This window comes from Neoarius graeffei, chromosome 12 (assembly GCF_027579695.1).
Source record: "Neoarius graeffei isolate fNeoGra1 chromosome 12, fNeoGra1.pri, whole genome shotgun sequence".
Classification (NCBI taxonomy): domain Eukaryota; kingdom Metazoa; phylum Chordata; class Actinopteri; order Siluriformes; family Ariidae; genus Neoarius; species Neoarius graeffei.
The window spans coordinates 78,148,562-78,161,665 of record NC_083580.1 but is presented as its reverse complement, the minus strand read 5'-3'; the positions used below and the strand labels follow the sequence as shown (position 1 = coordinate 78,161,665).

The 13,104-nt window shown below is 41.6% G+C and overlaps 1 protein-coding gene across 4 annotated transcripts in view; it reads left to right on the top strand.

Annotated features, from left to right (window-relative positions):
• nsd1b (nuclear receptor binding SET domain protein 1b) overlaps positions 1-13,104 on the top strand; it is a 47,096-nt gene that overhangs the window by 23,215 nt on the left and 10,777 nt on the right. For all 4 annotated transcript variants that reach the window (XM_060936476.1, XM_060936478.1, XM_060936475.1 and 1 more), the window contains exons 12-17: positions 139-246; positions 4,613-4,736; positions 4,840-5,040; positions 7,098-7,277; positions 7,381-7,537; positions 12,060-12,265. In XM_060936476.1, the coding sequence (XP_060792459.1) occupies positions 139-246; positions 4,613-4,736; positions 4,840-5,040; positions 7,098-7,277; positions 7,381-7,537; positions 12,060-12,265 (976 nt within the window). The remainder of the gene's footprint in view (positions 1-138; positions 247-4,612; positions 4,737-4,839; positions 5,041-7,097; positions 7,278-7,380; positions 7,538-12,059; positions 12,266-13,104) is intronic.

Sequence of the window (13,104 nt, the reverse complement as noted above, 5' to 3'; positions counted from 1 at the left end):
TAATGTAGGGCACGGGTTGTAATGTTTCTGCAGATATTCCACATTCCATATTTCCACATATTACAGTTGATAACAGTGAATTCATTAAATGCTGCTTGATTTTTCCACAAACTAAAATATTTCCTGTTTGTTATTCAGATATTTGACCCCAGTGATGACTGCTCTGAGATGAAAAACGAATCTGCTGATAACAGACTTTCACTGGAGAAAGGGAGTGGCGTAGTACTGAAGGACAGTGTTTGTCAGGTCAGTTCCCTTGAGATTGGTTTGTAGTAATAACACCGGCGGCTTGTGAATGTAGACGTAGGATTTGGTGATGTAGGACGACATTAATAGCAACATGACCTCAAACAAAATTATGTTGAGAGTCTCTGACACTTGACTTGGTGCACACAGAAGAGCTACTATCATTAATCAGGGTTGCCAGGTTTCAGCAAAATTTCTATCTCCAAAATTTCTCAAAAACACACAAAAAGTCTGAAACGAGCCCAAAGAATTGAGCCACTAGAAATGAAAGACGTATTTCGGTTCCTTTTCACGCACATTTCTGTTATAGTATACACATTATCCACTCTATAATCCTCTCCCCTTTCCCTCTTGCAATTTATACAATACATCTTAGTAGAAATGGTTCTGTACATCAGACACACTGTCTGTGCTGACACTTTGCTTTGGTTCACAGAAATTTATTCAATCTAATTACCTTTGTCAAGGAGATTACGTTTTCAGTAGAGTTTGTTCTTCTGTAAATCAGATTGCACAAAACCTAAAGACTTGATTTCCGTGAAACTTGGTGGAAGCGTGGGGTGTAGCGTGGGCCGAAGAAGAACCCATTACATTTTGGAGCGGATCCGAGTCACGGGTGGATCCACAGATTTATTTTCACTTTCGCTAATATTGAGAAATCCGGCGTTTGCTGTACATCTTAAAATCCAGTATCATGTGGCAGTAAAGTTCACTCGTGATAAAACATTGCCAGTGTAGAAATGTGATTACTCCATATCACAATCTATGCTCACGGGTGCCAGCAGTCCTCTGGGTTCTACACGTAGGCACATAATTCTGATTGTCCAGAGTCAGGAAACGGGCAGGTAACATCTCTGCGGACCCATCACACCCTGGTCACCATCTGTTTAATCTTCTCCCCTCAGGGAGGCGATATAGATCACTGTATGCTAAAACAACCAGACACAAGAATAGTTTCTTCCCTCAGGCTGTCTCTGTGATGAACAGCTAAAATCCCCCAGTAACCCCCAGTTTGGGGGTTACTGCCCCAAGTGCCCCCACTACCACGGGGACCACGCAACCCTTGACCTTCCACATCCGTTCCAGCTGCTCTTTCAACCCTTGATACTTCTCAAGTTTCTCATGTTCCTTCTTCCTGATGTTGGCGTCAGCTGGGATCGCCACATCTATCACCACCACCCTCTTCTGCTCTTTGTCCACCACCACTATGTCCGGTTGGTTAGCCAGGATCTGTTTGTCAGTCTGGAAGCTGAAGTCCCACAGAACCTTGGCCCTGTTGTTCTCAGCCACCTTCTGTGGTATGGCCCATTGGGACCATACCACAGAAGTCTCTTCCATGGTGGATACTGTTTGTTATGTCCCGATTCCTTGTGTCCAAGCATCTCCATGATTACTGTTGCTGTACTGTGTATCAGCTTGTTGGTCTCAGTGATGGTTCTTGTGGAGATTGTCTTCAGAGCAGCATTCACATCTACTAGTAGATCTTCTGAAGGTACTTGGCAACTCAGCTTCGGTATTCGTCGGGGGCTCCAGGTTTCCAGTTGGGTCACGATCTTCCTTCTCAGGTCAGCAGCTCTGTTAGCCTGGGGCCTGGTACCCAATCTCTGGTTGTGGGGATGATGATGACATCTCCCCGCTGACCTGTCTTCCTGGCTCCCCCTTGCCGTAGCATCGTTGTTGTATTTAATTAGATTTCTTTGTTAGCCTTGATTGTGGGTTTCAAAGTATCCAGTGGTCCCACATTCACTGCATGTAAAGTAGCATTCCAGCAAATCCATATTTTCTGTCCTCGTCCATCGATGTCTTGTTCCAGTAGCCAATTTCTCATCAGTTTGCCCTGGTTCTGTAGCAACTGACGCAGACCCGGGCAACGTCTGAGCCGGTATGACTCTATCAGTTATGTCTTCACTCATTCCTGAGGTAGGCTGATATATCATGAGGGGTCTTGCCTAAGGACCCTTACTGGATGATGCTTTGCCCCGACCGGGATTCGAACCCCGATCTCCCACGTCGTAGTCAGTGAGCATTACCACTGTACTATCCAGCTGAGATATATATATATATTTTTTTACTTATTTAAATTTACTATTCATCTTTGCACTATGCACCATACTGCACCAAAAGGGAAATCCTTTGTGATGAACAGCTAAAATCCAGATTCATATATCAGTAATATCACTTGTAAAATATCTGAACACTTATACCGTCATTCTGTGCTCACTGTATACTTTATATTTATTTAACTATTCCATACTTGACTTACCTGGATTACTTTGCACTATGCACCTATTTTTGTTGTTGTTGTTTGCTTGTTTGTTTGTTTTGTGTATACGCTTTTTTATCTGTTTTTGTACTATGAGAGCTAAGTGAACCGGAGTCAAATTCCTCGTGTGTGTCCACACACCTGGCAATAAAAGTGTTTCTATTCTATTCTATTCTATTCTATTCTATTCTATTCTAATTACCTCTGCCAACTTCGTTGGAGGAGGTTATGTTTTTGCCTCCATTTGTTTGTCTTTTCCAAACGTAACTCAAAAAGTAATGAACGGATCTTGATGAAATTTGGAGGAAAGGTGAGCCGTTGGCTACGGAACAATTGCTTAGATTTTGATGCAAATCCGGATACGTATGTGGATCCCGGATTTTTTAATATGTTCCCAATGTAACTCAAAATGTACTGAGCGGATTTGGATGAAATTTGGCGGACGGCTTTAGGTTCAAGTGATTTGAGTTTGGTCCGAGGTTCAAGTGATTTGAGTTTGCTGTCGATAATATGTGGCTTGGTGGAGGTATGGACTCTAATGAATGCCCTTATAGTTGCAGATTTGCATATCTTGGCTGTTGTCCTTGGCAGAGGTCTATGCTCTTTGAGTGCCCTTCTTGTTCGAATTATTTGCGACAAATACAAGAACTTGGTGGCTGCTGAATGTATTTAAAGTATCCCAATTTGGGATAAAAGCCATGACCTTGGCAGCCCTGGTATTAACTGTCCTCTCATCTGTTTCTCATACAATGAAAACCTCTAGAGAACAAGCATGGGGCAACATGAGTCCTGCCCAAACTGGCCTCCCGTAACGCTTGTTGCAGTTCCTATTTTCAACCACTAGGTGCAATAATAGCTACTCGATGGAGCTCAGTGGGTCTGATTACGTCTCACTACAAGCAGATCAACCTAACATTGGCTTATATCTGTCAAATAGTGACATATTTCAGGGTTAGATCTTAACACTAGCCCGCTAGCCCGTAGCTAGTGCAGATAGCCATGGGCTAGTGCAAAATCTCTGCTACTAGCCCGTGTTGGCTAGTGCAATAACTTGACATGGGTGTGGCCATCTTGAATCACGCAAAATCTGCAAAATGAACTGAAATGAACGCAAAATGAACTGGTGACTTACTTTCACTTAGTGAATAATCCCACCCTTAAAGGGAAAATAATTGTGATATTTCTTCAAGTGTTGTGGTTTGTACTTAACAAACAGAAATTAATTTGACTTGTAACTCTCAGTTGACTGCCATCATGTACTTGTATCTTCCTATGTTGCCATTAGATCTCATTTATGTTTGTTACCCTGACAGTATTGCTACATGTATGTGCACAATTAATGAATATTTTTTGTATGGAATGTTTACTTGTACAAGAATTAGTCATGTTCTTTTCTAGTCCAAGATAAGTTTATGATTTCAGTTCTAGTCCATTTCCATAAGAATTTGCTATGTTTTTTTCCAGTCTAAGGCAACTGAATGATTTCAGTTCTAGTCCATTTTGCGAGATTACTACATGTACTAGTCTACTTAACTGTAAGCAATGACTACCTCTTTTATACTTCAAAGTGACAATTATGGTTTGAAACACAAAGTCACATATGAGAACCATAATGGATTGAATAAAGTACTGGTTTTGTTACACTGAATTGGGAGCTTCTGTTGTTTCAACTTGTTCATTGTTTAGTATTTAAAATTCTTTCAATTGTCACAGGAATTGGGCTTAAAATAGCGGGCTAGTGCAACACTCTGCGGGCTAGTGCAATTTGCAAGCCACTAGCCCGGCTGGCTAGTGCAGAAAAACCTTAAGATCTAACCCTGTATTTAAACATCTCTGGTCATTTAAAAGAGGTCATGATTATTTCCATGGAATATAGACGGTATGGAGTTGTGATGTGACTGAGGGCTTTATGAAGATGAAGCTTAAATAGCAAACATAAGAACATTTTTGAACAGTTATCTGGTATTATTGTGCTATTTCAGGAACTTTGTCAAGCAGTTCATTTTCCAGAACAGCTAACTGTAGCTAGAACCATTGTGAATAGTTTCCATCTTTGCTCGTGTTAAACTGAGGACCATGTGACCCGTCTGTGTGTCTGCGTAGGTTTGTGAGAAACGGGGAGAGCTGCTTCTGTGTGAAGGCCAGTGCTGCAGTACATTCCACCCACAATGTGTCGGCCTGACTGAGGCTCCAGGCGGGAAGTTTCTGTGTCAGCAGTGCACATCTGGTGGGCGTTAACATAATCATGCACGCATCACCACAGCAGTGACTTACCTTTCATTACAGCTTGTACATTGGTGATCGAACTGAGAGGTGTGTTTGAATTCCAGGCATCCACGAATGTTTCATGTGTAAGAAGCTGGGAGACGACGTGAGGCGCTGCATGGTTCCTTCCTGCGGGAAGTTCTACCATGGAGAGTGTGTTGCCAGCCACGCCCTCACAGTGCCTTTACACCGAGGCTTCCGCTGCTCCCTCCACGCTTGTCTCGCCTGCTTCATCACCAACCCGAACAACCCGTCCATTTTTAAAGGTCTTAGTCGTTCAGTCAAACAAGTGAATATAAGTAACTCCAGTAGGTTTAAATGTCTCATGTATATAGAACGATTATCAGTGACCATTAAATTTAAATAATTTAAATAATTATGGTGGTCATGATGGTTGAGTCGACCACCAGGGATCCGTGAATCAATTTTTAATAACATCACGGTTGATGTTAATTTCCTTTGGGATGAATAAAGTATCTATCTATCTATCTATCTATCTATCTATCTATCTATCTATCTATCTATCAACTAACTGTTCTAGTTGTTAATAATAATAATCACAGTGATTTGCGCTAGCTGTTACAAACCGGGGCGTTTGGTCACCGTACCCTATAGATCCAGAATGGTAAGAGAGAGAATGACGCTTAGTGAGGTAGAAAGCCTATTTTTCATGGATAATTCCAGTTCGGTGATCCAGATCAGCACCAAAAGTCATAGCAACGTAATTCACCCCAGAGGTATTCTTCATCTGAAATTTGGTGATGACTGGTTCAAAACTGATGGAGAAATAGCAAAAAAAAATTAGGATAATAATAATAATAAAGTAGAAAGATCCTGAGTGAGAGTAACAATTTGTACCAGCACTGCTAGTGCAAATTAATAATAATAATAATAATAATAATATCTAAATTTAAACATTTTAAAGTGTTTAATTTAATTTATATTCTTTTAGTTTAGTTTTTATTTATATCTAGTTTTTATTAATTTAATCTATATTCTTTAGTTTTTTTCAATATATAGTTATCAATTTAATTAATATTTCTTAGTTTTTATCATGTATAGTTTTTGATATACTTGTTATATATTATTGCAGGTTTTTTATGATATCAGACCGAATTGAGTGTAACTTTGAGCAATAAATTAAAATTTATTATTGCTTATTAAAACAAAAAATTATAATTGTTGTAACAAACTGAAGTCTCAATCATTTCAGCTTGAATCTCTCTCTTGACTAGCCGAAACAGACAAGTAAATAAATAAGTAACTAGCCATGTAATTAAGTAGAAAAATAAATTGTCGATAAATAAATAAGTGAATAATTAAGTCAGTAAATAAATAAACAAATTAGAAAGATGATCGTTTCTTTATTTTAAAAAATAATTTTAATTAAATAAATCCACACTTGGGGCGGCACGGTGGTGTAGTGGTTAGCGCTGTCGCCTCACAGCAAGAAGGTCCGGGTTCGAGCCCCGTGGCCGGCGAGGGCCTTTCTGTGCGGAGTTTGCATGTTCTCCCCGTGTCCGCGTGGGTTTCCTCCGGGTGCTCCGGTTTCCCCCACAGTCCAAAGACTTGCAGGTTAGGTTAACTGGCGACTCTAAATTGAGCGTAGGTGTGAATGTGAGTGTGAATGGTTGTCTGTGTCTATGTGTCAGCCCTGTGATGACCTGGCGACTTGTCCAGGGTGTACCCCGCCTTTCGCCCGTAGTCAGCTGGGATAGGATCCAGCTTGCCTGCGACCCTGTAGAACAGGATAAAGCGGCTACAGATAATGAGATGAGATGAAATCCACACTTGATTTCTTCCAGGTTTTCTGAGTGCAAAGTGATTGAGAGCCTCTTGACTCAACGACATCAGACTCAATTATAATAATAATAATAATTTATTACATTTATATAGCCCTATATATGTACACTCTATAGCACTTTACAGTTCAAAAATGCAAACAAACAGTAATTCTACTTCAAGTCTAAAATCACTGCAGAATAAAAATAAATTGAAAAAATCATTAAGATTCAATAAACAAGTCAGAATCATAAGAAGCGTAAGCTGATTTAAATAGGAAGGTTTTCAATTGTTTCTTGAAATTGTTAATGTTTACACATGACTTAAGTTCTCTCAGCAAGGTGTCCCAGAACCTGGGACCTGCGTAGGCGAGCGTTCTTCCACCAAATGAACTTCTCTTGATACGAGGAACCAGCAAATCATTGAACATGAACACAGTCATTATCGCTCTAATTGTAAAAGTAGTTCTGTAATAAGTTCTTTATACGAAGCGTCTGCTGGCAAGTGACTTTTTCTTTTCTGCATTCTGCTCCCTCTACAGGTCGACTGATGCACTGCGTCAGATGCCCCGTGGCATACCACGCTAGTGATTACTGCATCCCTGCAGGCAGCGTCATCTTGTCCACTCACAGCATCGTCTGTCCAAACCACTTCATGCCACGAAAGGGCTGCCGCAATCACGAACACGTCAATGTCAGCTGGTGCTTTGTTTGCTCCGAAGGTCAGTCACCGTGGCTTTAGCTGCCAGTGTTGCACTTGGTAAGGAAGCTGCTTTTCCCTGCTGATTCAGGTTTTCTGTCTGGGATCTGTGTGTGTTATCGCAGGAGGTAGTTTGCTCTGCTGCGAGTCCTGTCCAGCGGCTTTTCACCGCGAGTGTCTGAACATCGACATGCCTGAGGGCAGCTGGTTCTGTAACGACTGTCGAGCCGGGAAGAAACCGCACTACAGAGAAGTGGTGTGGGTAAAAGTGGGTCGATATAGGTGAGCACCAGCTCCGAAAAATCTCCACGCTCTTCTAAAATATATGATATGGCTGTTTTGATTGCCGTGGCGAATGGAGAGGGCGTCTGACTTCGGATCTCGGAAGACTGATGGTTTGTGTCCTGCAGGGGGTGAGATTTTCACTCCGTTTCCCCTCGGGGTTATTCAGGTATTTCTGACTGTGATTTTTTGGCGTATACATTTTACACGAAATCGAGTCGTACATGAGCTGATAGCCGACGAGCCGCATCGCACCGAGTTGTCTATAATCCATGTACGACAAGATTGAGTGGAATAACTGTTTTATTCTATCCGCATTCACTGGAGTTTGAGAAACACAGCATTTTTATTGTTTTTTTTTTTGCAAATTCGATAAAGATAAACTTTATACAAAATGTCCGACAAAATCATTTCCTCTTAGAATGTAAACAAACCGGCGAAATGACGAAAGCATTTTGTGAAAAATGCGATAATAATAATTATTTTTTTCGCGGTGCGGTTTCCATCAAATCCTGCGCTCTGATTGGCTGGCGAGCGGGTCTGTATCCTACGATAAGGACCCCAGTTACAGACCCCGGTTACGGACCTCTGGCGACTCGCTCGTTCACAACAACAAACTTAGTAGAATTTTTTGTCAACATTTTATCTTTTTTTTTTTTTATAAGATTTATTTATAAGATTATCAGAAATCTTATAAATGTTTGCCAGCATTTCTCAGGAGAATAGCATTAATTTTACAGCATGGATAGCGATAACGACAGTGTTCACAGCGAAAGTGAGTTTTACTACCCTGAGGAAGAAGAAATAAAAGAAAACATTTCAGGAGAAAGCTAAAAACCTCTAACTGTTGCTAACGCCGAGCAAAAACATGACTGAATCCTGAATGACTCAGTTTTGTATAAATAGGGGACTACATAGGCAGCAAAATGTAGTTTTTTTCCTGCCATGGAAGTGCACTTGTATACCGAGGAGGAAGCCATTTGCATTACAGCCGTGAATGAGGATTCAAAATGGCGGCTTGGCTCGGTTTTCCCTTTCGGGCGTTCTCGTTTTCTGTTAGAATTTGGTAAAGAAAAAAATAAATATATTATTTACCAGCTTAAGGTCGGTCCGTATGGCGAAATACCGTGACCGAGGTCTTGAAAGTACTGAGCGAGGCCCTCTGGGCCTCGCTCAGTACTTTCAAGACCTCGGTCACGGTATTTCACGATACGGACCTCCCAGCTGGTAAATAACATATATTTCTTGAAAAATAAAAAAGATACGTTCTTACCATCAAATACTTTCATTCCATATTTTGTTCCTTTTTATTTTTGGGGGTTTTATTTTCGAGTAAAGTTTTTATTTCGTCCTCCGCTCCACCATTTTGTTTTTCACTACTCACGGTACATGAGCTGATATCCTAGTAGTAGAGTAGCCAATCAGAGCATGCGATTGCTCATATCCAGTGAATGTGGGTAGAATAATAATATATATTTTGGAACTGAGTAAAAGTCGAGCTCCCGATGAGTGTAAAATGTGTTAGTAAGTGGCGGTCAGAATCACTCTGTTAGTCATTGGTCATGTTCCGGGTGGAGCGGTCAGCCCAGGAAGCTGTATATGTTATGCTCCAGTCGCTCGCTGCCGTGTTTATATTCCCCGCGTGCCTCCGTCAGAGGTTTAGCACAGTGTGTTATAAAGCGTCCTGATATGTCGTTCATGCACAGTGTAAAGTTTGCGTGCTGTTTATCGAGTGTGTATTGTTTGTGTTCGGTGCATTAGTTGAACTGAGGTTTAGTACGAGACTTTGAGTGCAGAGGGTAATGGGTCATGTTTGGTGAACTTGTAGAGGTTTGGTTGGTCCTTGGTTGAGCAGAGCGAGGTGTGTAACGTTCAGAGCAGAGTCTGTAAACATTACTCTGCAAAAATGTGCATTTGTTTACAACCATGTTACGTTAATTATTTGTGTTTTGTTTTCTTTAGTTGTCACGGTGTTCGATGCTATACTCGTGTTCAAGAGGAATAAAACGAAACGTATCTGCACCCGTCATTGACTCGCTGCTGTCGTTCTTAATGCCGAGGGCTGCTACAGTGTTGGTAAATAATCCCACGTTATTTTTGAAAAAGCAAATTAAAAATAAGCGCTGGATAAAAACCCATCTATCTTATGGAAATAAAGATACAAATTTCGTTGTCCGGTGGTCAAGTGGTTATGAGATACGTTGGCTTGCACTTAGGGTTCCCTGTGGTGGTACACGGACATCGTTCGTATACGGTCGTCGTACGGTCGCAAAAGCCATCAGAAATCAGGTCAATGCATTACAGTATGTGTCGCGCCATGGGATTTTTGTACCAGATCCTCTGTTTACAGAATGTGTAGAAATGGCATTGAAAAGCATGCAATATTTTGCACCGTTTTTGCTGGCTGATCCAGTAACTATCAACGAATAATCACCTCACTAGCGCCTCCTGTGGGATACGGGATGGATACTTTTAACATCATCCACGACTGAGACGAGTAGAGATCTTCCTTCTGCCATAAAAATCAGCGAATGACATTTTGATTTGTAGTGAAAATGCGTCGATCATGCGAGCGCAGTTTTACGTGCAACCTTCGCTTGCCAGTGCTAATAATTCACATGTTTTCTTGATCTTCCAAGCACCATTTTGTGGTCTGTTGTTCAACAAATCTGGGAACTGCACCAATAATCTACAGTCGGGATTGTCTCCTGATGGATTCACAAGGTTCTGGATCATCTGTAGTTAGTGCCTGGACCATTTTGGGTTGCGTGCACATGATTTCATGTCAGATTTATAGGAACTTCCCTCAGTCCAATTTCACTTTGGTTTGTATTTCCTGCCTACAGAGGCTTTGGAGTTTAATGCAGCAGGTAGAACTCAAAATCCATCATCTGGGGGCGTCGTGGCTCAGGTGGTTAAGGCGCCATACCATGAATGCGGGCGACCTGGGTTCGATTCCGGCCCGAGGTCATTTCCCGATCCCTTCCCGTCTCTCTCTCCCGCTCATTTCCTGTCTCTACACTGTCCTATCCAATAAAGGTGCAAAAAGCCCAAAAAAATATCTTTAAAAAAAAAAAAAAAAATCCATCATCTGAGCATCTTGTATGAAAATCTAGTGGACTGACACATATTCTCTTAAGTATGGAGCTCCACTAATAACCTAATAATTCATAATATACTCAGCAAAAATAAAAACTTGACACTCATTATTTTTCAAATAGTGTTTAGAAACTTTTCTTGAAAGAGTTCTTGTTGTGATTATGGTTAAATGCATTGTCAAGGGCATTACGTCACACATTCATTCTACTGGTCGGGCCTACGTAGCACGTGCGAGAGCACTGCACGCTAAAATCACATTTCCACGTGACACAAGTGACGTGACCTATTGATACACGTGCAATTGATCTCACGGTAGCAGAGTAGAGTGTCATCTCAGAAAAACAAGGTTTTATGGTTAATTATTCGTTAATTTGCAATGCCACGACTGTCAAACATTCAGCGTGAACGTGCCATTGGCATGCTGAATACGGGAACATCCGTCACTGACGTTGCGAGGGTTATGGGATGCAGTCGACAGACCATCCATAATCTCCAGACACGTCTCCATCAAACTGGCACCACAGCCGACCGTAAGGAACCCTCCACAGAACTTGCAGGAGCTTGGTGCCATGTTGGTACAAATATGGCGGCGCATTCCCCAAGCTGTGTTCAGACGCATCATCCAATCCATGAGGAGACGTTGTATCGCAGTTGCGAACGCCCATGGAGGACACACCCGATATTGACATGATTTCATTAAGTTGTGACTCACAGTTTTTGATCATGGACATTGTCGTCGCATTTCCGGTGGAACCGATTCCATGACAAACATGATCTGTATGCTGTAGCATCTTTAATGACAAGATAATTTAATACAATCGTTATTTCAAACCTATTTTCCAAAATGTTCAAATTATTGACTTTGAAACGAGTGTAAAGTTTTTATTTTTGTTGAGTATATTTATAATAAAAATCATTTGGGAGTATTTTTCTTCTCTGCAATAACAATAATATAAAAGCTTTTTTTTAAATAAAGAAACAGGCCATATCGTGATAATACTTGAATGTTTTGTGGTCGGCACGGTGGTGTAGTGGTTAGCACGGTCACCTCACAGCAAGAAGGTTCCGGGTTCGAACCCAGTGGCCAGCGAGGGCCTTTCTGTGTGGAGTTTGCATGTTCTCCCCGTGTCTGCGTGGGTTTCCTCCGGGTGCTCCGGTTTCCCCCACAATCCAAAGACATGCAGTTGGGCTGAAGTGCCCTTGAGCGAGGTACCGAACCCCTGACTGCTCCCTGGTGTGGCTGCCCACTGTTCTGAGTGTGTGCGTGTGTTCACTGCTTCAGATGGGTTAAATGCGGAGGATGAATTTCACTGTGCTTGAAGTGTGCATGTGACGAATAAATGTTGGCAGCATTTGGGAATAAAAAAATAATTCCTGAACATCGTATTCTGATGAGTCTAAAGTTTCTTCTGTGCTCTGTCAGATGGTGGCCTGCAGAAGTTAGCAACCCGAAGGACATTCCAGAAAATATCCTGCGAATGAGGCACGACGTCGGCGAGTTTCCAGTCCTTTTCTTTGGTTCCAATGACTACCTGTGGACCTACCAGGCCCGGGTTTTTCCGTACATGGAAGGAGACGCGAACAGCAAAGAAAAAATGGGAAAGGGGGTTGACTCCATTTATAGGAAAGGTATTATTAATGATCAAGTCGATTCAACCTTTTCAAGTTTCTGCTGTTCTACCAGTGATGTTTATTTCACTCTGCTAGCTCAGAGAAATCGTTTGTTCGGTTTGAAACTTCTCCTTGACGTGACCCCTCACACTTCTGCTTGGTCCACAGACCTTTTTATGTGGGCAAATCTTCATCAAAATAAATGTGGATAAAATTATAATTAAAGGTGCTGACTGCAAAGTCATCTGAAATTTTCACTTTTTTTTTTCTACTGTGCATGGCATTTTCCTGTGTCTCGCAAGAACAATATCATGCGGACGAGATGTGATCATTTTGATGATCATTCCGAGGGTCGCTTTTCTCTGTTTTGGGACCGTTTTCCTCCCTCTTGGGGTAAACAGTACGGCCCGACAGAAACAGGAAACAGCCGAACGCAAGGGAGGAGCCTTAACTAATTAGCATAACCATGGAACTGCGTCACACCAAGATGGCGACGCCACCAAGAAAACATCATGACTGCATCACCATCGACCTCGGAGAATTTTGAGTCGCAGGGATGTAATTTGTGGTTGACATTCGCGAATAGATCCGTGAAACAAAAGACGAATAAATATATCTTTTGTCTGTTACTGCTTTTGTGTTCTCGTTTCTTTCTCTGTAAGATCAAAACATTAGATGTATAACTCCTTACTCGCTACCGCGGAGCTCTGATTGCATTCTAAAGCTAAGATAGCTAAGTGCTAGCTAGAATGATTTAGTTATCTGTCAAGAAAAATAATACGTCATCGGACCTTGCTCTATCTTGCAGTTGCACTCAGTAGGCAGGCTTTTCTTTTCCACTGGCTGAAGAGCCGAGT